Source organism: Lotus japonicus, chromosome 2, assembly GCF_012489685.1.
Source record: "Lotus japonicus ecotype B-129 chromosome 2, LjGifu_v1.2".
Lineage (NCBI taxonomy): Eukaryota > Viridiplantae > Streptophyta > Magnoliopsida > Fabales > Fabaceae > Lotus > Lotus japonicus.
The window spans coordinates 82,786,857-82,812,157 of record NC_080042.1 but is presented as its reverse complement, the minus strand read 5'-3'; the positions used below and the strand labels follow the sequence as shown (position 1 = coordinate 82,812,157).

Here is a 25,301-nt window from a genome sequence, read left to right as displayed (position 1 = left end):
AAGGTGTCCACAACTATAACATCCACAACCAGGACAGTAGAAAAAACCAAGAGAAGCCTTGGAAGGAAACCTCTCACGATAGTTATACTAGGAAACTCTAGTAAAACCGTAAAGAAAGGTAAATGCGTGTCGTGACAAATTACCTATCTTGGGTTTGCATTGCCAGCTTGATCTCGACATATGGTCTTTACCGCCGACTGAATTGAATTTGCTTCTTACTTCATATCAAAGCTACGATGTTGGTTTAATATATTTATTTTTATGTCACTTATTCACATAGAAACCCACATACATCTTTCCGATGTACAAAAAAAAAAAAAAAACCCACATACATGACTAGTGCTTCCAACAAATATAGTTATATATCAGTTATTTCTCAATTAAATCTTAAAAATTTGTCCTAAAAATCATGAAAAATAAATATACTTACGTATTTAAAAATCGGCGCTGCGCGATGGGTTAGTGTTGGCTTGGAACCAAGGTCACCGGAATGTGTTGTGCGAGGTGGATTGTTCGGATTTAGTCACCGTGCTCGTGAGCTAGGATCATCGACGTTTCCATGCCCGTGCATTACTTCTTAAAGAGATTCGTGACCTCTTCGATCGGACCTGGTGCTCGAAGCTGTTGTGGATTAATCGAGAGGGTAACATTGCTGCTGATCGGTTAGCGCAGAGACCGACCTCCATGGCCTCCCTAGGTGTCTCGGTGATGTATTCCCCTTCTCCTGAGCTAGAAGTCTTGATTCTAAAAGACTCTCTCGTACTACCTTAGTTTGTTGTTTGAGTCGAGTCTTGTAAACTTTCCGACGCTAAAAAAAAATCTCAAAATAAAATATATACAGATTCTTTAAAATAATGTTTGAAAGAAGTAACTTTGCTTATCCTCCACCATCGCCCTAAAGAGGAAGCAGCTGCTACGCACTGAAATTGAAAACCCCGCAAACACAAACACATACACATTCTAGCACTGGAGTGAACACAGTGAACGTTGTTTCTCACCAATATTCAAATCTTGCTTCTCCCATTCCCTCTTTCATTCAACTCCATCACCAACCTTTCCAAGATCCGGGTTTCTCTTTTTCAATTCTCCAATCTTTTGTTTCCCTCTGAATATTCCAATATCCTGGAATGCCCGATTTCAATTTCAATCGGGCATTCTTTCTTTTCGTTATTCTGATCATGTATTTATTTACCATATGCCATGAAGTCAGAGAGCTGAAAGCCTGAAACTGTATGTATCATTCATGCATATGAATCATGATGATGATGAAGAAGAATTGGTACTTTTTTGTTTGTTTGTTTAGGTTTTGTATTAAATCGTTTGAACCCTTTTGTTTTTTTCCTCTTTAATGTCTAATTTTTCAACCAAGTTCTTGTCTTGATAAGATTTTGATTATTGGGTTTTTTGTAAAATGGAGTTTGAACCTCTGGCTCTAAGCAATGAGGTTATTGAATTTGATATGATTGGTTTGGGGGATGATGCTGCTGCCATTGACATTGAGCATCCTGTTGAAGATGATGATGAGTTTGTTAATGGGGGAAACAATGATCCTGTTTTTGCTATTACCAATTCAGCTGCTACTGGGGGACCTCTCATACCTGGAGGGGGTGACTCAATTCTTGAACCTTGTCAAGGTATGGATTTTGAATCAGAAGAGGCTGCTAAGGCTTTTTATAATTCGTATGCTCGCCGTGTTGGCTTTAGCACGCGGGTGAGCATGTCTCGCCGCTCCAGGCGAGATGGTGCTATAATTCAGAGGTCTTTTGTGTGTGCCAAGGAAGGTTTTCGTGTCGAGAAGGAGAGGCATCTTGAGGGCAGAGTCAAGCGGCCTCGTGTCGAGACTCGTGTTGGTTGCAAGGCCATGTTGGTTGTGAAAATACAAGATTCTGGCAGATGGGTTGTCTCTTCCTTTGTCAAGGAACACAACCATGAATTGGTTCCGCCTGATAAGGTGCACTGCCTTCGCTCTCATCGCCATGTTTCAGGTCCAGCTAAGTCATTGATTGATACCTTGCAGGGTGCCGGAATAGGGCCCAGTGGAATTATGTCTGCTCTTGTCAAAGAATATGGTGGAATTACCAATATCGGTTTCACCGAGCGTGACTGTAGGAATTATATGAGGAGCAGTAGGCAAAGGACCCTTGGAGGTGACACTCAAATCCTCTTGGATTACTTTAAGAGCAAAGAAGCAGAGAATCCTTCATTTTTGTATGCTGTGCAGGGTGATGAAGATAATTGCATGAGTAATATCTTATGGGTTGATCATAAGGCCAAGACTAACTACACTTACTTTGGTGACACTGTCACTTTTGACACAACATATAGGTCGAACCGCTATAGATTGCCTTTTGCACCTTTCACTGGAGTAAATCATCATGGACAGCCTGTCTTATTTGGTTGTGCTCTCCTGATTAATGAGTCCGAGGCATCTTTTGTCTGGCTGTTCGAAACCTGGCTTGAAGCAATGTCAAGGCGACCTCCAGTTTCAATTACTACTGATCATGATAGGGTGATTCGTGGAGCCATCAACCATGTCTTTCCTGATACCCGTCACCGATTTTGCAAGTGGCACATTTTTAAAGAATGCCAAGAGAAGTTGTCTCATGTGCTTTCTGAACACCATGATTTTGAAGCTGACCTCCATAAATGTGTTAACCTAACAGAGTCCATTGAGGAGTTTGAGTCTTGTTGGTCCTCTCTAATTGATAGGTATGGTCTCAGAGAACATGAATGGCTCCAAGAGATTTATGGTTATCGGCGGCAGTGGGTTCCAGTGTACTTGAGGGACTCATTTTTCGCAGAAATGTCAATAACACAACGGAGTGATAGCATAAACTCTTATTTTGATGGCTATATCAATGCATCAACAACACTTCAGCTTTTTGTTAAACAGTATGAGAAGGCTTTGGAGAGCCGTTATGAGAAAGAAGTCAAAGCTGATTATGACACAATAAACACTGCTCCACTACTGAAGACCCCATCTCCCATGGAGAAACAGGCAGCTGGAGTTTACACAAGGAGGTTGTTTATCAAATTTCAGGAAGAGTTGGTTGAGACATTAACTTTCTTGGCAAACAAAGTAGGTGAAGAAGAAATGATTACTGTGTATAGAGTAGCCAAATATGGGGAAAGTCACAAGGCATACTTTGTCAGATTTAACTTTTCTGAGATAAAAGCTACTTGTAGTTGCCAGATGTTTGAGTTTTCTGGTATAGTTTGTCGACATATATTGACTGTTTTTAGGGTGACAAATATTCTTACCTTACCATCTCATTATATCTTAAAAAGATGGAGCAGGAATGCCAAAAGTGGTGTCATACTGGATGACCATACTACTGATTTGTTAAATGGTGGACAAGAATCTCTAACTATCCGATACAATAATCTTCGCCGTGAGGCCCTTAAGTATGCTGATAAGGGAGTAAGCTCTCCAAAAGTTTATGATGTGGCTATGAGTGCTCTTCGGGAGGCAGCAAATAAAGTGGAAGCTGCGTCAAAAAATGGTGGAAGACTGGTTATTTTGGATGGAGCTTGTAAAGAAGACCTTCATCAGGGAAACGAAGCAATAACAAGTTGTAGTAATGCTCAATTAAGTTCACAACTATCTTCGTCTACGGTATGTTGTTCTTGGTTATAGCAGTTTCTTTCTGCAGCATATTTTTTTGTCCCTTTTTTGTTTATAGAATTTTGAATGTGCTGCTTTCTGCTAGCAAAAATTGCTAAACCCTTTTGGCCCATTTGTTGTCCAATTGCATCAAACATAGGTCTTACCTGCAACAACGGAGTATATGATTTGATGATTTTAGCACAAATAATAGCATATATACTGTATTAAACTGACATGGTAGGATGAATATAATCTAAAGTAAGTCGGAGCCTAGTTGATGTAGGATAAAGAGAGTTCTGACACTGAGAGAAAAAGAAAAGGAGATTAGGGGAGGAAAAGAAAGTTTGGAGAGTATAGATAGAGTAAAATCCCCATTCAAAAATCAAAATCACACCAGTCAAAATTACTCTGAATTGCGATTAAAAGTAACTTTTAATTTTGAGTCGATTAGAACAAGATCTCTTGAATCCAACTCAAACCAAATCCTAGTCAAGTTCAATTCCTTTACAAGTGTAAATCACATAATACATCGACATTAAGTTCCAAATACATAATGCCAAATTTCTATTCAACTTTCGTTAAAAAATCAGCTTATCAACTTTCTGATTTTTTTAGTCAAACATCTGTTGTTATGATTTAAGACAAGATGGCTTAGAAAACAGAATAAAATATGAATTTGCGGTATCTGGTTTTAATAAAAGGAAAAGTCAAACTAAAGGGGTTCAATGTGTTAAGATTACCGATTCACCATTTCTTTTGCTGGAAGAATCACCATAAATACTGTTTAAGGGGAGCCTTGATGGCTGATGCAATAGTTGATGTTGTCTCTGTGTAACTAGGAGGTAACAAGTTGAATCATTCTCTTACAAGTGAAAGGTAACATTACCTATAATAGACCGCAATGAGTTTGACCCTTTAGCCTTTGCAGCTCCGCGCTATTGTAGAAGCTTTATAGAACAAAGTTGCCCCTTCTTTATTGTGACCACTTCTGCCACCATCATTGTATTACAGAGACAAGTCTTTATTGTTGATATTGTGGATATATTTCTAAAAAATATAACATAGTTGATTTTAATAATCTCAAAAATCCTTACAAAAAATGAGTAAGAGATGATTGGAAAGTTATGTGATATGCTCTCATTTTAAAACATTATTGATTAAGGAACTTAAAATAAGAAAATTACTCCTTCAACCACCCCCCCCTCCACCACCCTATTATTCATTCAATCTCGATTTTTAAACACCGCAACAATAACGTCAGCCTACATACAGCATATTTTTCTCTCCCTCTCTTTTCATATCACACCACATCATATCTACAAAACATTCCTATTTATGTTGTGTGATTTTGTTACAGGATGACCATGACAGAACAATTGAAAAGCTGACACATCAACTTGACCGAGCAAGGAAGAAGTGTGAAGTTTATAGGTCCAACTTGCTGTCAATTTTAAAAGCCATTGACGAGCAGAAGCTAGAATTATCAGTTAAAGTTCAAAATATCAAGTTAGAGATGAAAGAGTGATATAGGATTGCCATTGATGGAGTTGATGCATGCATGTATTTCTCTCCAGTGTAGGTTAACCCTCTTGCAAAGCATTTTAAGTAGGGTGGGTGTCTGTATTGAGAAGGTGCCAAGAGTGAATGGCTGACTAGTTTTTTACAAGTGAATTTGTTGTTTCCATATGCTGCACAAATAGTTTGAGTCATTGTATTTCTGGCAGTTTCGTAGTGTAAGGACTTGGGAGAGCATCTTGAAACCCCTTACAATCTTGAAACGCCTTACAATTGGATTTGGATTCCCTGCAATCAAGGAAATCTCGCACTCACTTAGCAATATTTTTAGTTGTCTGATTTTAATCGGATGATTTTCACATTTTAAGTTGTATTATGTAACTTGGAATGTGAGTCCTCCGATCAAGATTTGACGACTCAAAATGCTAGAATACGTGAATGATGGATTCTTCTAACAGCATAGAATCCAAATTCCTTACAACCACCAGCTTAGTAAATGACATGATAAGTTGAAGCAGCAGCTTTTAGTGTAATTAACTACGGTCTACAATCGTCTTAATTTTATTTAATTGAAAAAAAATTCTCAAGCAAGTAGCTGGTTTGTGGGGAGTATTCAATAAAAGTATAGACTACAGACTTATAGACTTTGATATTTATCCGTGTTTATTTGGATGAGCTGTTTTCGAAATTGATTTTCAATAATTTTGTAATATTGATGTTTGTAAGAAAATAACTTCAAAGTGAAATGATTTATGTTAAAATATCTTTAATAACAAGTTTCAAGGAAAGAAACTTGTATAAATATATTCAAGCACATAACTCCTGTTTTACAAGTTTTAATCAAACTTATTTTTTAGAGCAGAAGCAATTCCAATTTTCAGCAACCAACCATCATTTTATTTTCCGAACATACTATATGCCAATGAACTGAAATATATCATTTATTTGAAAAATAATAGATAAACCTAAATAAAGACACCATCTCATTTCGCCAAAAGAACTTTCCCATTGGGCTGCTTGCTGGGTATTACAAATAATTCATAGCCCAAATTACATTCACCAAGCCCATTCCCAAAGAAAGATATCATAAAATAAATAAATAAACCTATTAAAATATGGGTCGATATTAAGGCCTAATCAAACAATTCTTAATTCAAGGTTGGGATAGCCAGCCCCAGCTTTGTGCCTTTCGAAGAGATCTTGAAGTGCTTCCACAAACTGACTGTGTATCTTGGAAACCTAAAGCAGGTAAAAAAATAAGAGAAGTCTATATTAGCCAGCTGGACCCCCAACATTTGCATATAGCCATCACAAACTAACAAGAATTTCCATATAGAAACAGTTCATCATATACATGTTTAAATGTTGGTAACTATGTCTTCAATCTTCATTATGGAAGTATATTGCATGATAAGACAAATGGAAGTTTCTTACGATAATCCTCTAATGTCAATCACATGACATATGTTTAAGAGTGTGCGCTTAAAAAACTGTGTTGCTAGCATTTCTCCTTAATATAAAGTCTGTAAGGTAGTACATACCTCCTCCGAGGTTGGTTCTGGATTTTTGTGGAACTCAATTGGTCTACCCACCACCACATGCATTGGATGTCTGAACGGTAATGGGGATCTGAAAAGGAGTAGGATCTATTTGTAAACAAAAAGTTCCACAGCAAAAGCAACATCCAGGCTATCTAGTTTAGATTCTATACTTGTGCATCAATAAATGACTACTCTCCTCAAATCTATTGTATATACTTATCTTCAATATAGAATGGGAATTCTCTGAAAAAGTGCATGAGGTACTGTTACAGAGGGCTTACAGCCATATATCATGCACTGCATCAATTGAATCAAAATTTTCCAACTACATTTCTTAGGAAATATTTTAAGCTTATTTCTCACAAAACTTCACCTATACATTTTTGAATGTGGAAGGCATGGTTCCACATTTTAAAAATAGTTTACTATATTGTTTGTTTAATCTCCTTCAATTCACTCACTTGAATAGCCTCAAGTTCAAGCATAATGAGACAAAAGGAACACGCACCCGAAAACTCCCCAAAAACATATTGGTGTGAACTTGATAGCCCTCGCAAATTTTAGAAAGAGCTTCCCACCTGGTTTCCACCACTTATAGACATCTGACTATAGCAAAGTTACACCAAAAAGGTCAGTAGCTATCTTCAACTTGTATTGTATGAACATGGAAAATTTCGCAGCAAAGAAAATAACATTAACCAGCAAAATTAACAGATGCGGAAGTGACATACAGGTGAATTTTATAGTATGAAGCTGACATGTGGAGTCAAGTAAAAGGTGCAAGGTCTACACATTAATATAAGAGATCAGGACAAAAAATAAGTACCTGACCAAAGCAGAAAACTGGAACCAAGGGGTGGCCCTTCTCCATTGCTATGCGGACAAAACCCCTTCTTGACTTGAGGAAAACAATCTACAAAGGTTCAAGTTAGTAAGTTATAATGTTAACCTCTATGAAAAATATAATGAACAGAGAGAGGTCATTCTTGAAAGACCCATTTTATGGATACACCTCTTCTGCCTATATTAGAAACACTAGAGAATGGTTCTGTCCAACCCAGAACCAGAGCTTCTCAAACAGTATCTGTTTAATAAACAAAGCATACTCAGAGGAGGCTAAATAATGAAAATGTTCTTATGCTTTGTGCATTGACATTTGTGCCTCACTCACAACTTTTTCTCTTAATTACCTATTATACGAGATTTTACTTACCACACAACAGACACAACTCAACTGTTACTGACATGTAAGCATGGGAAATACTATATAGCATGGTGAGTGACTTCTGGTTATCCCTAAAACCCAGACTAAACAAATGAAGTAAATGAACCATGTTTCTCTATTCTCCCATCTAAATAAAGTTAGATATGTAATAAAATAGGAAATACAAGCTAATATAAATTTAAGTTTAAAGCATATGCAGTTCAAAATTGAGCTCAAGTGATGGCATAGCAAGGGATATTGTCTGCAACAACATACTATTGAGTAAAATGAACATTTTCACTTTTATCTAGTAAGAAAATATCACATATGCATTGAGCAAGATGAGTGAAAAGCAATATACCTCAGAGCCATTCTGCATGAGAAATACTTCTTGCACTCCACCAGGTATTAAAATACAACTAGAGCCAGCTGCTAACAGGGAGGTTAAATTTTTCCTTGTTGCTGGTGTAAGACCCAACCATGTCCATATGTGTCTCAAAAATGGTGTATAGAACACCTATCCATTAAATGCGAAGAGAAAAACTTGTAATAGAATCCTCAGTTACCATCCATGATCATCATTCACTACAGATTCCCAATTAAAAGCTTTACCGTGCTGCTAGCAAGAACTTTTATTTTTGGAAGAGGCAAGAAACCTGTACTGTCAGCTAGTGCAATGACGCCAATTGGCAAAACTGAATGTGGTTCATAACCAAAAACTGCAGGTTGGGCACACTGTTCTTACTATCAATGAGCTACTAACAAGAAGATACAAGAAAACAGTGCATACAATTACTTATTAGGTCAAATTCTGCATAAAATTGAGTACTAAACCCCCTTCCAACAGAAGGAGACCAAATAACCACGAAAACGGGAGAACTTAAAGGAAAAAACAGTTTGACTTTCTAAGAAACCAATTACAGAAAATTAAGAAGCACGACGAAGCTTAGCCTATGGGGAAACATAAAGTATATAGTAAGTTGTGCTAATCAGACGTATGGAAATCTCCAGCAATAGAGGTGAACCAAACAATATGCTTGGTCAACTTGTAAATCTAGTTTCTGATCAAGTTCATGCAAGTTTAATCAAGAAGTAATTTCAAGCAGGACACTTAACAGTAATATCCAAGATTTCAATTTGAAGAAATGATGTAGTTATGTATGTGACAAGGCCTATCTGATTGTTAAATGGCAAAATGACAGGCTGGCCAATGCTGTGAACCTCACAAATCAGCATTTCAAATAGAAATCTGAATTTAATGTTCAGCCTTAATTCAGTACACATCAAGAGAAAGGAATAAGTGAAAAAATAGAAATCTCAAGAAATTTGTCTGATCCTCAAGTAGGTTAAAAAAAAATTAAGGTCCCACACTGATACCATCCTAAGCTGAGGGACCCCAATGGGTTAAAAAAAATTAAGAAGAAAAAGAAGATTTCTCTTCTGATTCAGGGAAAGAGACAAGAGACAAGAGGTAGGGTTAATGTATACTAAAAATGTATGGTCTGTACAATACTGGAATTGGCTAATTGCTAGTTGCTACATTAACACTAGATACGCAGAAGTACACAGACAACTCACATAAACCTATTTTTCTCTTTATCTCTCACTTCTTATCATATCACGTAATTGATAATACATCCAAATTATTACTTCTCTTTCTTCTCTTCATTTCACACTCTGGTGTCTACTCAACATTTTCCCTTCATTAATCTCTTGCACTGTTATCACCAAGCACCCATTCCAGGAAATGATGATCCAAACCTACATATACCAACCCTCCCACAGTCCTATGACCATCTTTTCTACCTATAGCAAAGCCTAGGAACAACATTCAAACATGCTCACCACTGAATCAAAACAGGAAACACTTCAGTTTTTTTTTGTTCCTTTTTCAAATTATACTAGCAACTTCAAGAAAGAAAAAAAAACATCCTAAGAAAGGAAAAAAAAGAGTGTAATCGTTGAAAATATAACAACATACACTTATGGAAATTGAAAAAAAAAAAAACAAAAACTCTCTGTATTTTGGTACAAAGTACAAACCATAAGCACGGTTAGGATCAAAGGCTTTTATATCCTCCACATGAAGCGTGATGGGAAAGTAATTGCAAGCGTGCTTGCATATGTACCTGTAACAAAAAGGAAGAGTTAGGTTGAGTTTGACCCATCACAAAAGGAAGATTCGCTTAAAAGCCAAAAAGCAAACGAAAGCAAAAGACAAAGTACCTTGACAATTTTCTGCCGAATTTGCTGTTGGCGTCCATCGGAAGCACCATGAACAGAAGCAGAAAACCGAAAACCAAGAGCGATTTGGAGAGAGGAAGGAAGAAGACGGCGAAGAGGACCAATGCGACGTTGAAGTGAATAGCTCCGAGCCACAGAGACATTGCGAAAATGGTGGATGGCACGTTTGATGAATCGCTGAATTCTTGTCTTCCGTTGAACACTTTCTCCGTCGCCATGATCACCACGAACGGCGTCAAGAAACTGCAATCAGCTGAGAGCGAACGCCGATGGATGTGTAGATCGCGGGAGGGAGGGAGTGAGGGGTAAATGCGTCAATTGATGAAGTGCGGTGCGGTGGTACTGGTGGTGGAGCTGCGAGTGTTACTGTTACCCAATTCCATAAATTCTTCACATGCGACCTCAAACTCAATGAAATAAATATTCACGAGGTCCTATAGTAAGTAGTATTAGAATAATGATTTCTAACTAATGTAACCTCCTAGAATTATATCTATCTTAACTCGACTACTCTCTTCATATTTGTCACAACCCTATACATGTGTGCAAAACATACACACTTGAGGTGCACATTATATGTTCAATCATCCTTATTTTAGTCTAAATTTATTGATTTTAGCGTCAGAGTTTTCATGTACCCATCTGATTGTTGGATATGAGGAGAACATTGAGGCATTTTTGCGGAGGATCATCCTAAACCAGACCGTACTAGAGTCTCATACTCAGGTTAAGTATTTCCTTACTTGAGAATTATGGGTTGATTGATGAATTGTATTCTCATTAATCTCTATTATGGTTATGCAAGAAGGCAACATATATAGAAATCGTACCCCTTCGTAGGAAGTGCAACCTGCTACTATCAACGAAGAGCAGGTTAATCAAACGAAAATTATGTGGAAATGGAGATGAACCGACCGCTTTCATTGGCACAATACCAACAACTTCCGAAAAACGAAGTTGCACCTGTTGCTCTTGCCATTTGTGGCGAATTCATCAAAGTGCCAGAGGAGCAGTTGCAGCATGAGAGGGAACATAACTAGGTGGTCATAGTCTCGATCTCCTTATCGCTAACAACCAGGTGCAACCCTTGTGTATTCAGCTTGATGATGAAACCATCCGAATTTGTATTCAGAAACTGAGGCATCAAGCTCTTACTTGAATCGAAGGAATCCATGCCCTTGCACTTAGTAATATGAGTCAAGAAGTGGGAGGCACTTTGTTTCGAGATATGACTGTTATTTCATATCTCGAGGAGGAGGAGGAGACCCTCCCATTCCTACTTCATTATTCTCCCACCCAAGCGGCCAAGCAGCTACACAAGTTCTGAAAGACGCCAGCAAATAAGTACTCACTCCGTTTCATAATAATTGTCCACTTAGAGAGAAAAAATTTGTTTCACAATAACGGTCCACTTAGAGCATCTCCAATGGTAGTATCTAATGTTAAATACATACTCATATGAGTATCTATTACCATTGGAGTACATATTCAATTCCAACATGGCAAAGATGAGTATGTGGGAATAGATACTCTACACTAGACTTGAAAAGTGAGCTTGTATTTATTACAAGCACTTGCAATTAATTAAAATGGAAATAAATAATAAAATATACAAATATGATGTTGATGGTGGGATCCATTATAGAAACTTTTAAGAGTTGTTGGGTTGGAGTAAAAAGCTAGTAAAATGGTGTAGATGATGTGGCATTATGGAGAATTGTAAGAAATGAAGTGTAGATATTTTAATGAGTATGATGGATGTAGATGCTCTTAGAATTCTAATGAAGCATTAATTGATGTTTTTTTACATATAATGCCCCGATGAGAAGAATAAATGAGGAGAGATAAAAATACATTGTAAAGGGTAAAATAGGAAAATAAATAATATATTTTAAAAAGTTAACAAAATTAATTAATCATCTCTAAGTGGACACTTATATTGACTGACTCAAATGAAGATCTTGCACTTTTGAAAATGTGAGATGAATTTACCTTGAAGGTTTATGAGAATATTTTTTGAAATTATTAAAATAACTGAAATTTGCTAATATAAATAGTTAATTAAAAAATTCACCCAAAAACAGGATGGAAATCAAGTGTCACTCCCAACCCTTCATTGGAGATAATAACATGGGGAAAATGGAAGTATTTTGAGCAATATACATGCTTATGTCTATCAAATATGAGACACTCCTCTCATTGCATATTTTTCCAAAATGAATTTCCAGCACTTGGATTCTTGAAATAAACGCCTCCTAGGGGTTTTAATCACAAACTCACCATGAGACACGTTACATGCGGCAAGTGTGTTGGCAATGGCAACTATGCAAGTCGGTACATTCACTTTAATTGCTTTTATATATATCTACTTTAGAGAATTAATCGCTAGTATAAAACTGTTAATTACAAAAAAGAATGATCTAAGATTATAGTGATAAAATATGTACACATATAACATAAATGATTGAGATATTAAAATATTAGTAGTTGATTCACAATCAACTATCATAAGCCCATATACTTCACATCTTTACACCTTTCAATTCTTATCTATTAGGAGCCAAAGTTCGTAGCTTGTCTCCACACAATGAAAAAGGATGCCAAAAACAATCTCTCTTCCAACCCCTCATCAAATAATTTAAATTCATTAAATTGATGGATTTACATTGCTGATAATTTTTCTTTTCCATTGGAAATTAATTTTGAAGACCATCTCACACAAATGTTATGGGATGAGTGTACTCCATAAAAGGAAGTTAGTTTGCTAACATATCTATATGTGATTCAACATATTAGTATAATTTGCCATAAATTCAAAAGTTTGATGCAAGTTAACGTCTATGCTGACTGCTGAGTATACATAAGTCAAGTGCATGCACAAACCATGATAGATGAATCAACCTTTACAATTTAAGAAACAATTTTCGTTTTGACATGCGTGTGAAGAGTGAAAACCTGAAATCATGAAGTATTCATATAAAGCAATTAAGTACATATTCATTATTGTATAAAAAAAGAAGTTCATATTCATCAATCAATTTCATATTTTGAATCGGTCGAATTAAAACTAAGTAGAAGGACCCTTTCGTGGGTTATCTTTCAACATTATATTAATTATTTACTTTAAAAGAAAATGACAGTGTAGGTGATAAGGGTGAATCTTCAATTTATTACATGGGATGACAGGTAGAAATTGTGAAAATGAAAAAGATAAGGGATTGATTAGTAAAGCATGCCCAATTGCGTTCCGTAATGGTCAACCCATTCTCAGGGTCTTGACAACATTGCTCCCCATCCCTAATACTGATTTGGATCAGATTTGATTCTGATCTCTATCATCTAATTTTGATGATTCAGGTCTTTACTTTTCAAATAACTTAAATTTCAGTCCCCATTTTATAATATTCAACTATTAAATGGTGATGCAATTAAGAAATACGTCTCCAGTGTCACATGTCTTAGATGAATCTTGTATAATTTATTTTGCTTATAGGTCATATATAGTAGTACATTTAATCTAAAACATTATTTGAGATCTAGAAACAATAACATTAAACATATATTAATAGAAAGATAAGTCTTTCATATTATTTGAGAACACTCCTCTCATGGTAGAGAACCAACAACAAAACAAGCTTAAAAAGACTAAATCACCATTGTCACGTGTTATGCACAAGGTTTAAGGAGGGGTCAAATTCATTTTTTGGATATAATAAAATCTTACTTTACATTTTTACAACTCAAACCAGTTTCTTGAGAGACCTCACTCAGAACTAAAATTGCTTCTTGAGAAGAACTTGATTCTATTTGTCTAGTGTTTGTTGTTTGTTAGTTTTCCGATGGAGGGAAAAAAAAAACTCAAACCGGTAAGCGCAAAATCATCACATAATAAAATAAAAATTAGATTGAAGAGACAAAACCAAATTTAACGCTATGAGGAATAAAAAATTTGAGAAAAAGTTTGATGACGGTGTAAAGATTTTTTACATCGTCAACCAATCAAATTTCTTGAATGTGGAAAAGATAAATTTTTTTATTTAATTAAATTGAGTGACATGACAAATCTTAGGCATCAAAATTAAACTAAAAAATGTATGTAGATACATGTGCATGACGAAAATGAAACATATTAAACCTCCATTTAATTTGAGAAAACAATTATCAGAAGTCAATAATTCCGATACTTGTCTTTGTTTAATCATATACCCCACCCTGGAATTGGGACATATACTTATATAATACACAACTATTGATTGAAGTCACAGCAATCAGAAACTCACAAATCCAGAAGACCAGAACTGCCAAGTGCCAACTATTAATTAGTTAGAAAATACATAAAAAAAATTCTATTGAAATTCATGAATGAATTATGAAAACACAAAGCAGTTACAACATATAATATTGATGCCTCTACTAAAAATAAGTATTAACCAAGATTGAGTGTTCATAACACATTGCTTTAAGTTTTAATTAGATCACAGAAATAAGGATTCTTTGCGGTTTCTTTGCTTTGGCTTGCTCTGAAAGCAACATTCAATCTCTCTTTCCCTATCTTGTCATCATCTCAACCTTTTCCCACTACTACAACCCTTTACTCCCACTATTACTCCACGTTTCTTCATTTTCTTCCCATTCTGTTAGCTCTTATATAAATACTCTCATCCAATTTACACCACACACAAATGTTACAACTGCAACCATGATACTAGTTAGAACCAGTGGCTTCTTTTATCTGTTTTTTGCAGTTCTTGTTGCAAAAACTAGCTTTTGCTTATCTGATACTGCTAAGGTATGGTTTCTTTTTTGAAATAATTTTAGTTTTGGAGGTGTAAAAGCAAATTAAGTATGGAATCTGGATTGAATATTGGCATTGACAGGTCTATGTTGTGTACATGGGAAGCAAAAATGGCGTAGAGCCGGATGATGTTCTGAAACATAACCATCAAATGCTTGCATCTGTTCATAGTGGAAGGTCAGGATTGATGTCAATATTCATTTGTGAAATTCTGAAGGAGTTTCTGCTGCTTTTTCTCTTTTTCCATAACATTTCAAACATGTTTTTAACAGTGTTGAGCAGGCCCAAGCATCTCATATTTATAGCTATAAACATGGTTTTAGAGGCTTTGCAGCCAAGTTGACTGATGGACAGGCTTACCAAATTTCAAGTGAGTGAAGTTTTGCAACGATGCAAACACAATGTTCAATAGCTCCTTAAACTTCAGTTTTTAAAGGGTTCTGTAACTTTTTTTTGGTTCAAATTTGATCAGAAATGCCTGGGGTGGTTTCTGTTTTTCCCAATTCTAGAAGAAAGTTGCACACCACTCATTCATGGGATTTCATGGGACTTCTGGATGATGAAACCATGGAGGGTACAGGGCACTCTGTCAAAAACCAAACAAATATCATCGTTGGTTTCATTGATACTGGTGAGTGGTTTTACTCTTGCAGTTAGTGGAAGCTTTTATGATAACTTTTATGTAGTTGCTATACCTTGATCCTCATGGACAACATGCACCTTTTCTTAGAAGTCTCATGAAGACATTTATCAGTCGGTTCACAAGGACTTCCACACTTTATTTATTGCTTTAGTGGCAGAATCTGTATATCTTTATCCCTCCACTTTTAGGTATTGCAGTTAAAGAAAAAGTATGATTGAAACACTGGGTTTCATATGACATCATTATGCTAGTTAAATTCTCTCTTAAAAGAACACCTTTAATTAAATAAACCTTCTATAAGAGTTAAAATTGGACCTAAATATGTTTTATTCATCCTCATTCTGCTTCTGATACCAACTCCAACTACCATCCAAGAGATCAAATTGAAACCTGAAAATATAATTCTGGAAAATGGGAATTATAGTGGATTTTGTTCTTAATCATTGATCACTATTCATGCAGGAATTTGGCCTGAATCCCCAAGCTTTAGGGACACTGACATGCCACCCGTACCGCACGGATGGAAAGGCCATTGTCAAGTGGGAGAAGCATTCAATGCTTCATCTTGCAACAGGTTTCTGGTTGAATCATACCCTCATCAATTTTAAATATGACTTCAAGCATGTTTAGATCAACTTCTTTTTCGTTAGGATCAATCTGAAACCCAAAAACTTCTCCTAAGAATTGATTCTGACTTTTGAATCAATTGTAAAAGAGTTTCGAAACATGTCATATAAGTATTAGCTTCCAGTTGGGTCATCTTGATTGGTTAATCATTCATGGTATAGGAAAGTGATAGGAGCTAGATACTACATAAGTGGATATGAAGCAGAAGAAGGGTCAAGCAGCAAAGTCTCTTTCAGATCACCAAGGGATAGCTCTGGTCATGGGAGCCATACAGCTTCCACAGCAGCGGGGCGCTATGTGGCGAACACGAATTACAAGGGGCTTGCAGAAGGAGGAGCTAGAGGAGGTGCACCTATGGCTAGGATTGCTGTGTACAAAACATGTTGGGATTCTGGTTGCTATGATGTGGACTTGTTAGCTGCTTTTAATGATGCCATACGAGACGGGGTTCACATTATATCTTTATCTCTGGGTCCTGAAGCCCCCCAAGGTGAGTATTTCAACGATGCCATATCTGTGGGGTCCTTCCATGCTGCTAGGCATGGAGTCCTGGTGGTAGCATCAGTTGGAAATGAAGGAACTCCTGGTTCTGCTACGAATCTCGCACCGTGGATGATCACTGTTGCTGCTAGCTCAACAGATAGGGATTTCACCTCTGATATCATGCTAGGAAATGGTGCCAGACTCACGGTAAGCTGATTACATCGTGTTGGTTTATTTTCTGAACATTTGTAGGATGTTTGGATCAGCTTATATTTCTCTGTAATCAATTCTATCACCCAGAAAATACTCACAGAAGCTTTCACCTAGAATTGATTTTGGCTTTAAAATCAATTGTAAAAGGTTTTTCAAACATATACTTTAATGGATTCTCTATAACTGAAACAGGGTCACAGTCTCAGTATCTTGGAAATGAATGCTTCCAGAAGAATAATTCCAGCATCTGAAGCCTTTGCAGGATATTTTACTCCTTATCAATCCAGGTGAAGCACAAGGTACTTAAGAGCAAGAACCGCCAAAAAATAAATGCAAAGGGATGGTTTTCTAAGTTAAATGTTGCCTTCTTTTCTACATTTTGCAGTTTCTGTTTGGATAGCTCCCTAAATAAGACCAAAACCAAGGGGAAGGTTCTGGTGTGTCGACGTGCAGAGAGTTCAACTGAATCAAAGTTGGAGAAGAGTAGGGTAGTGAAAGAGGCAGGTGGAGTTGGGATGATTCTTATTGATGAGATGGATCAAGATGTTGCAATCCCATTTGTGATACCTTCAGCTGTTGTTGGAAGGAAAAGAGGAGAACAAATTCTCTCTTATATCAATCGCACAAGGTTTGTTGTTTTATAGTATTTGTTAAAACATTAATGATACTTAATATAAAAACAGTTAGACACATCACATACACCCAATTTTCTCTCTCTATCTCTCTCTTCTTATCATATCACATCATATCCATTAGTTTTCTTTTATCTTCCTTTCTCACTCTGGATGTGTATGAGATGTCTGTAATATGTGAATGACCGCTAATAATTTTCCTTCTTAAAATCTGAAGTGCTTTTGCCTTTCTGAAATTCACTAACCTAGCATTTTGTTATGGTGAGCAAATAGGATGCCAATGTCAAGGATATTCAGAGCTAAGACAATCCTAGGAGTTCAGCCTGCACCCCGTGCAGCAGCATTTTCTTCTAAAGGTCCCAATGCCTTAACCCCAGAAATCTTGAAGGTGATATTCTCATTCATATGCCATTGAATTCATAAAGTTCATCTTCTTCTCATTTTAATCCTCCGAGATTTCTGTCTGTACTGCTATGTAGCCTGATGTTACAGCCCCCGGATTAAACATCCTCGCAGCATGGTCACCAGCAGCAGCTGGAAACATGAAGTTCAATATTCTATCAGGAACTTCTATGGCTTGTCCTCATGTAACTGGAATTGCTACCTTAGTCAAAGCTGTGCATCCTTCATGGTCCCCATCTGCTATCAAATCTGCCATCATGACCACTGGTATTACAAAGCCTATATAATTATCTAGATCCTATATTACTCAATCTGATTTGTTTGAGATTCTTCTCAATCAAACATTAAAACAAAGCACCGTACTATAGATTAAATTTTATGATCTGTCACTTAATACCTCAAAATCTACTGAGCACCAAGGAAAGTTCAGCTATATCACACACAACTCAAAAAAGGGAAAAAGATCATTGCTTAGTGCACAAGCTTCACTATAAGTCTGGACTAATATCATGAATTCAATATGCAGCAACAACTCTGGATAAGCAACACAAACCCATTAGAGCGGATCCTGATAACAAAAGGGCTAATGCATTTGATTATGGATCAGGGTTTGTGAACCCCGCAAGAGTTCTGGATCCTGGTCTCGTCTATGATTCACAGCCAAGAGATTTTGTTGAGTTCCTCTGTTCACTTGGTTATGATGAGAAGACACTCCATCTTGTCACCGGAGACAACAGCACATGTCATGGGGCATTCAAAACACCATCTGAACTCAACTATCCATCTATTGTAGTGCCAAATCTTGAAGATAACTTTTCAGTAACTCGAGTTGTGACTAATGTTGGAAAAGCAAGAAGTATATATGAAGCTGTAGTGGTGTCACCTGCAGGAGTTAATGTCACTGTTGTACCAAACAGGTTAGTCTTCACAAGAATAGGACAGAAAATCAAGTTCACTGTGAATTTTAAAGTGGCTGCTCCTTCAAAGGGCTATGGATTTGGGTTCTTGTCATGGAGGAACAGAAGATCACAGGTCACCAGCCCTTTAGTTGTCAAGATTGCATCACCGAAGCTTGGGTTGGTCAGATAACAATGGTTGTAAATATGTGTATTAGCTTAGGAGCTGTGAGATTCCTATAGTCACTATAATTATAATAGCATGTTTGGATCTCTCTATCACCAGAATCAATTCTGAAACTCAGAAGCTATTCACATAAGGTTCTTCCCAGAATTGATTATCAATTGAGAGGGATTTCAAAACATGCATTAAGTCTAGAATAACCATTCATACACAAATCCTGATGCAATCTAGATGATCAAGGTCACACTTACAGTTATGTGTTTGGAGCAGCAAGCTAACACAAACACAGAATTCAAAGAAATGATAATTTAATGCCCTGGACTCACTCTTAGATTCATTATTAGTTTGTTACTATTCGTCAGCTGTCACACGAGAACTTTGTCATTTAGTAGGATAGTTTATTCAGCACTTGCCATGTATACTTGTGTTTTGTCTTTTCCCACTGAAGCAGGAAGTTAAGATGTGTTATAGTAATTACTCAGAGATTTTACCTTTAAATAAAAAAAGTAAATGAAAAACTATATAATTTAAAAATAAAAAGAAGATTAACACATTTTGCTTGTCAAGATGCTACTTTAATGTATACTATGTTATAAAGCTATTTAAATAACCTCTTTCATATTCTCTCAACCAATTAATAAAAAATGAAATCTCAAATTCACTTAGATCACGTTTTTGGAAAAATATATTTGAGCTTATCTTAAAGCATAAACGCTTATGCAAATGCTTTGGTAAACTTATGTAAGTAGTTTATAGTTGGATTTTATATAATCTCAGTCTATAGTTTCTAGAAGTTTCTACATTTGTCTCGATATTTCATTCTTACATCAGTAAAGTTTGAATGTGCAGTGCAAAATGGAGTTGTCTGAGGCAGTAATCAACCTATTTTCATAGTTAATGAAGCTATTTTCACCAATGAGCAAAAAGGAAACTATGCAATAAGAGAGTAGTCCCACTCCCTGCTTTTTGTTGAAATCTACTCTCTTGCAGAACCCATCATGCAATGACATTTTAGGTATCCAGTTAGATTTGAACTGGCAAATCTGTCCTACATGATCTACAAACTAGAAAGCTAGTCTTGCTTAGCCGTATTTTGGAATCATATAGCACGGAGTAGATGCACTCCATGTTACTTCACCTAACCAAAATGATGCAGGAGCAAATTAATTATGAATTTATTATTTTTAGTATTTTTAAATATATTTAGGATCATTCCGAATCTATTCTGTTTTTAATTAAGTTTAGGATCAATTTGTTAGGATTTGTTATTTTTAATTACTTTCTAATTGAGTTTAGGATCTTTTAGTTAGGATTTTCATTATTTTTAGTTTCATTAGGGTTTTCCTATTTCTCTATTTAAGCACGTGTAAGGCAATAGCCTATTCAGTTTATTATTGATAATCAAATTTGAGATTTTTCTCTCTTTACTGGTGGATTCCAGAGTTATCTTTTTAGGGTTCAGTGCTTGCTAACCCTTACTTTCTGGTGGATTCCAGAAACCTTTTCTTTTAGGATTTGCGCTTGCAATCCTAGTACGACTTCCGCTGCATCAAGAGGCTCCTCTTCTTGTGAAGAACTCGACCCCGAGTTCTAACGTAACAAAAAAAAAACAAAGGAGGCCTCTGTTCGGAACTCATGAACGACATTAAGAATGCCAGGGTCAAATACCCAAATTTGTGTAGAACTATCTGATGTCCGCATGAATGCGTCACAACCAAGTGCCTCTGATGTCTTTGCATTCTCCTCTTCTTCCAAAGAACTTGACCACAAGTTCTCTTCTAAATAAAAGGCTTCAATATGCAAACCAACCAAACGAACAACACCATTACTACAACTTCGAACTATTTTTTCATCATCTCCTTCAACAAATATCTCATGAGCACCATCACTATCTTTAAGCAATTCTAACCTCTCCAGTTTCTCCAAAATAACATTGGGGGCTTTTGAATTATAGGGGATAATGCTTTGTACTCCTGTAGGAAGCGGAGTTGAAGATTTGAATGTAAGAAACTCTGAGGACTTCATGTGGCCAAAGTTTTCATCTTTTGTAACGTCTACTTCCCTTGGTTTCTGCGCAGATGGTACCAAATCATCCACCAACATTTTTGCCTCATCTTCCATGTCAACAATAGAGGATGGCGCAAATGAAATTTGAGAATCTGATTCCGAAGAAGTTGCGTACATAGGTCTTGCAGATGGACATGAATTTGAAATAGGTTTTGGTAGGGGTTGTGGCAAGGAAATTGGATTTGCAGTCGGTGATATGTTGGGGTAAGGATTGATAAGGTTGGATGTAGCAGGTTGGGGGTGTGGAGTTTCGGTGGTTTTAGAGGTTGGGTACTGAACTTGGTAATAAGGATGAGATACGGATGGTGAATGCAAAGATTGGGAAGGTAAAGATATAACGGAACGATTGTTGTTGTTGTCGCGCGGAAACCTATGTGGTTTCCCTCTCCTGTCTCGTCGCCGGTTACCGTTGTTGGTATTGTTGATCTGCGTCGTTAAAGCCGCCGTGAACGTCGCCATATGTTGTATCATCTGTTGTGTCATATGTTGCGTAATAGCAGTTAGGGCCGCGGTAAGAGCCGCGGTAACATCCTTCAGGTCTGCTTTGGTCATTGGTTGATCTTCCATGGTTGATCAAGCAAAGAAAAGAGACAGGAGAAAGCCTGCTCTGATACCACTTGATGCAGCGGAAGTCGTACTAGGATTGCAAGCGCAAATCCTAAAAGAAAAGGTTTCTGGAATCCACCAGAAAGTAAGGGTTAGCAAGCACTGAACCCTAAAAAGATAACTCTGGAATCCACCAGTAAAGAGAGAAAAATCTCAAATTTGATTATCAATAATAAACTGAATAGGCTATTGCCTTACACGTGCTTAAATAGAGAAATAGGAAAACCCTAATGAAACTAAAAATAATGAAAATCCTAACTAAAAGATCCTAAACTCAATTAGAAAGTAATTAAAAATAACAAATCCTAACAAATTGATCCTAAACTTAATTAAAAACAGAATAGATTCGGAATGATCCTAAATATATTTAAAAATACTAAAAATAATAAATTCATAATTAATTTGCTCCTGCATCACAAAAGCAAAACCACAACTATGTTTCAATCATTAGCTGCAAAATGCACAAGTAGTAAGATTTATGCATATCAGAAATCATCATGTGCAACAATTTTCATGAATGGTATTGTTTCACCCTTTTAATCCAGACACACCTTCAACAGCAAACTTTGTTCTGTAGTTGAGCCGCGACCCGAGTTAATTTTCCAATGACAGAATCCTGCTGCTTTTTAATACAAAATTTTATAATTCACATGAAACTGTAGGAGACTCCAGATGGTATATAACCACATTGAACAAGAAATATGAACAAAATACTATGACTAAAGACAATGATTGAACTATCCTGTCTGCACTTTAGACATCAGTGAAGTGTAGAATTTAAACTGATTTAGTCTCTACAAATGATGTTATTCATCCAAATTCTAAAGTGCTACACAGAAGGAGTCAAACATTGACTTCTGTTTTAGGCATTATATAGCAAAATATAGGTGTCACATGATCAGGAGATGAATCATGAAATGACATACAGAGTGCTAGATAGTTGTAAGCACTATGAGCGAATTTCTGATGGATCAACAAGGCCTTCCATTACAACAAGCTGATCCAGCAGTCCAATCTTCTCATCTTCAAGGGACTTCACCTCATACTCAACTTCCCTTAGCTCTTTCCCTAATGCAAAGCTCTCATCCTCCAACATCATATACTTCCGCCTCAATGCGCGGTACTCATTTCCACCAGCAGATGAGTCAGGCAACGAATCTGAATTGGAACCCTCTTGTTTCTGAAAAGGTGGCGAGACTTCAGTCATCAAGTGTCTTTTGGAACCCTTCTGTCCAGATTTTACCGACAGAGGAACATGTCCATCTTCCTTCACATTGTTCCCTTGCAACTGAAACAGAGGCGCCTTTTGGGATGAGTTTTTCTTCTTCTTGGGTTTATTATTCAAGATCTCCTCCGACAAAGGAATCCTCGGATCTTGCATTTCTCACCAACAATCACTGCAGAATAACAAAACAAAAAAAACCATAACAACACATACAACATGAAGTTAGCCAAACTTAAAAAACTGATAACAACACATACAACAATAGTCCCCAGAAACAAAACACAATTGTTCCTCCATGTCTTAAAAGCACGGTTTTAAATTACAACCGCAACTTCAAGTTTTACCGCGACCACAACTGTGCCCGCATAAAAGCATGGTTTTAAATCTCGATTGCAACTTCAAATTTTATCGCGATCACAATCGTGGCTGCATTGAGCCATATTTATCAGCAATTTTCCACGATATCAAGCATCACATAGTAATCACACAATAGCAATTCAAAACCTTCCCTAAAAGAAAAGTTTTGGACCTAGTTTTTTCTGCAATTCATCAACTCCACAGAAAACCAAATTTCAGATCGGTAAAATAAGCAATAAACACAACAATCTGAAAGCCAAAGAACCAATTTTGAAGAAACAAAAAACGAAATTCAAAACCCCTAATTCTCAAAACAAAAAATTGAAATCCAATAGAGATTACAGGAAGGAAAAAGTCTCAAAAAACCATAAATTGGGGTGAAATTCAGAGAAGGACAAACCTTGAGGTGGCAATTGAGCAAGATCTTGTTCCTCTTGTGACTCCAATTTGCAAAGTTGAAGATGATGGAGATGAGATATTGAAGGTTGAAACTTGAAAGAGAAAGGGAATTAGGGTTCATCTGCAGAGAAAGCAAATTGGGGGTTTGGTTGCTGCTTATATCGGTTGCCGGTAATTGATGACATGTCTTTCATTCTCACATGCAACATCATTTCAACCATTCCTTTTCATATAATCAATAGTTCAATACACAGAAGAAGAAAAAAGCACTAACGACAAAAAAAGGGGTGTGAAGAATTCAGAAATTTTGTTCATCTATTATAAGTGAAGAGTTCAGCAGAATGTAGCATTATAAATTCATAAATGTAACATTAAAAAAAGCTCAAAAAATTTAGGAGATTTGATCATAATTTATAGGATCATTGTAAGATTTTTTGTATCTAATTTTCATTACATCACCTTTCATTTAAAAAAGAAAGTCCAATCTTGCAGAAGAACTATTCCTAGGTTGTGATATCTGCACCAACCATGGACGACTAAGGTTGTACTCGTATGTAGCAACAAAAGAAAGTTAGTTACATGTTTTCACTTGTTAACGATTTGAACTGCTTCAGTCTAAATTACTTTGTTTTTTAAGGTCATGATTGTGCTATTATCAATATTAAAATAAAACTAGTAGACACAGCAACAAGCAAGAGAGAAACCCCAAAAGATAAAGATCAACATCATTAAAAATTGTCAAGTTGTTGTGGCAGAAGAAAACGAAAGCAATTCCAAAGCTTATCATGAATCAGGAATACCACCTTAGAGCATCTTAAATGGGGTTGCTTAAATCTAGTTGGCAACTTAAGCAACGTTGCTTATTTTGAAGCGCCACTGGAGCAACATGACGTGACAGTTGAGTTGCTTAAATTTAAGCAACGGTTGCTTATTTAAGCAACGGTTTCTTATTTTCTCTCTCTTTACTTTTTGACTAAAAAATCATATTTTCTCTTTCATTCATGTACTTGTATAATGTCATTACCTTGAAATAATATAAATATAAGAGGTATAATGGGACCCAACTAAAAGTAAACTAAGCAACAGTGGTTGGAGCGAATTCTGCTTGAGTTACTTAAATCCTATGTGTCAGTCTGGACCTACCGAAATAGTTTTTAAGCAACCCAACTAGCAACTATGCTTCGGAGATGCTCTTAGGCCACATGCAAAAAGCTAAAATTCCACACGCAAATATAATACATCAACGTTGGCATCGCGCCTGTCAAAAATGACTTTTTATATTTTAAAAGCATGTCCTTTTGTTTTCAATTTTCAATGAAAAGAAATACTAAAAAGCAGTTTAGTGACTAATTGAAGGAAAAAAAGCAAACACGGTATGCTAATTTAATAATGAAAAAACACTTTTAAATATCAAACAGGGCGGTAGTTACGGGTCTATAGTGAAACTAACATTTTTTATAATGGTAATTAATTGTCTTCCAAGAATATCTATATATAAATATTATTAAAAGATAATATTCGTTTTTAAAATGTAAATTATTCTTTAAAAATTATTTATAAGTGAAACATGTGATAACTAAAAACGATATGAGTTATAAAACTATTTAAAAGAAATAATGAAAAATATATTTATAATAAATAACATAAAAAATATTCCAAAT

The 25,301-nt window shown here is 36.2% G+C and overlaps 4 protein-coding genes across 4 annotated transcripts; 2 read left to right on the top strand and 2 right to left on the bottom strand.

Annotated features, from left to right (window-relative positions):
• The first annotated feature begins 870 nt into the window (after nucleotides 1–870).
• On the top strand, nucleotides 871–5,304 carry LOC130740332 (protein FAR1-RELATED SEQUENCE 5-like). The gene is made up of 2 exons (XM_057592896.1): nucleotides 871–3,616; nucleotides 4,965–5,304. The coding sequence occupies exons 1-2, from the start codon at nucleotides 1,412–1,414 to the stop codon at nucleotides 5,130–5,132; spliced, it is 2,373 nt and encodes a 790-aa protein (XP_057448879.1). The 5' UTR covers nucleotides 871–1,411; the 3' UTR covers nucleotides 5,133–5,304.
• A 741-nt stretch (nucleotides 5,305–6,045) lies between these two features.
• On the bottom strand, nucleotides 6,046–10,605 carry LOC130740331 (diacylglycerol O-acyltransferase 2D). The gene is made up of 8 exons (XM_057592895.1): nucleotides 10,094–10,605; nucleotides 9,911–9,996; nucleotides 8,480–8,586; nucleotides 8,229–8,384; nucleotides 7,490–7,576; nucleotides 7,172–7,269; nucleotides 6,664–6,751; nucleotides 6,046–6,361 (listed from the first exon to the last, which is right to left on the bottom strand). Exons 1-8 carry the CDS (start codon nucleotides 10,327–10,329, stop codon nucleotides 6,260–6,262), a joined length of 960 nt encoding a protein of 319 aa, XP_057448878.1. The 5' UTR covers nucleotides 10,330–10,605; the 3' UTR covers nucleotides 6,046–6,259.
• A 4,008-nt stretch (nucleotides 10,606–14,613) lies between these two features.
• On the top strand, nucleotides 14,614–19,394 carry LOC130740328 (subtilisin-like serine-protease S). The gene is made up of 11 exons (XM_057592893.1): nucleotides 14,614–14,900; nucleotides 14,989–15,083; nucleotides 15,179–15,276; nucleotides 15,379–15,537; nucleotides 16,012–16,123; nucleotides 16,338–16,866; nucleotides 17,065–17,159; nucleotides 17,258–17,500; nucleotides 17,778–17,892; nucleotides 17,984–18,173; nucleotides 18,433–19,394. The coding sequence occupies exons 1-11, from the start codon at nucleotides 14,811–14,813 to the stop codon at nucleotides 18,993–18,995; spliced, it is 2,289 nt and encodes a 762-aa protein (XP_057448876.1). The 5' UTR covers nucleotides 14,614–14,810; the 3' UTR covers nucleotides 18,996–19,394.
• Nucleotides 19,395–22,361: 2,967 nt separating this feature from the next.
• On the bottom strand, nucleotides 22,362–23,949 carry LOC130740329 (uncharacterized). Its single transcript, XM_057592894.1, has 2 exons — nucleotides 23,642–23,949; nucleotides 22,362–23,056 (listed from the first exon to the last, which is right to left on the bottom strand). Exon 2 carries the CDS (start codon nucleotides 23,038–23,040, stop codon nucleotides 22,609–22,611), a length of 432 nt encoding a protein of 143 aa, XP_057448877.1. The 5' UTR covers nucleotides 23,041–23,056; nucleotides 23,642–23,949; the 3' UTR covers nucleotides 22,362–22,608.
• Between the last annotated feature and the right edge of the window lie 1,352 nt (nucleotides 23,950–25,301).

What these genes read in the sequence shown, in the direction of transcription:
- LOC130740332 (XM_057592896.1), top strand. Translation starts at nt 1,412, where the DNA reads ATGGAGTTTGAACCTCTGGCTCTAAGCAATGAGGTTATTGAATTTGAT. An exon ending in CACAACTATCTTCGTCTACG is followed by an intron (nt 3,617 to 4,964) that starts GTATGTTGTTCT and finishes ATTTTGTTACAG; the next exon opens with GATGACCATGACAGAACAAT.
- LOC130740331 (XM_057592895.1), bottom strand. Translation starts at nt 10,329, where the DNA reads ATGGCGACGGAGAAAGTGTTCAACGGAAGACAAGAATTCAGCGATTCA. An exon ending in TCATGCAGAATGGCTCTGAG is followed by an intron (nt 7,577 to 8,228) that starts GTATATTGCTTT and finishes GAACCTTTGTAG; the next exon opens with ATTGTTTTCCTCAAGTCAAG. An exon ending in CAGTTTTCTGCTTTGGTCAG is followed by an intron (nt 7,270 to 7,489) that starts GTACTTATTTTT and finishes ACTTTGCTATAG; the next exon opens with TCAGATGTCTATAAGTGGTG.
- LOC130740329 (XM_057592894.1), bottom strand. Translation starts at nt 23,040, where the DNA reads ATGCAAGATCCGAGGATTCCTTTGTCGGAGGAGATCTTGAATAATAAA.
- LOC130740328 (XM_057592893.1), top strand. Translation starts at nt 14,811, where the DNA reads ATGATACTAGTTAGAACCAGTGGCTTCTTTTATCTGTTTTTTGCAGTT. An exon ending in CGTTGGTTTCATTGATACTG is followed by an intron (nt 15,538 to 16,011) that starts GTGAGTGGTTTT and finishes CTATTCATGCAG; the next exon opens with GAATTTGGCCTGAATCCCCA. An exon ending in TTTACTCCTTATCAATCCAG is followed by an intron (nt 17,160 to 17,257) that starts GTGAAGCACAAG and finishes TACATTTTGCAG; the next exon opens with TTTCTGTTTGGATAGCTCCC.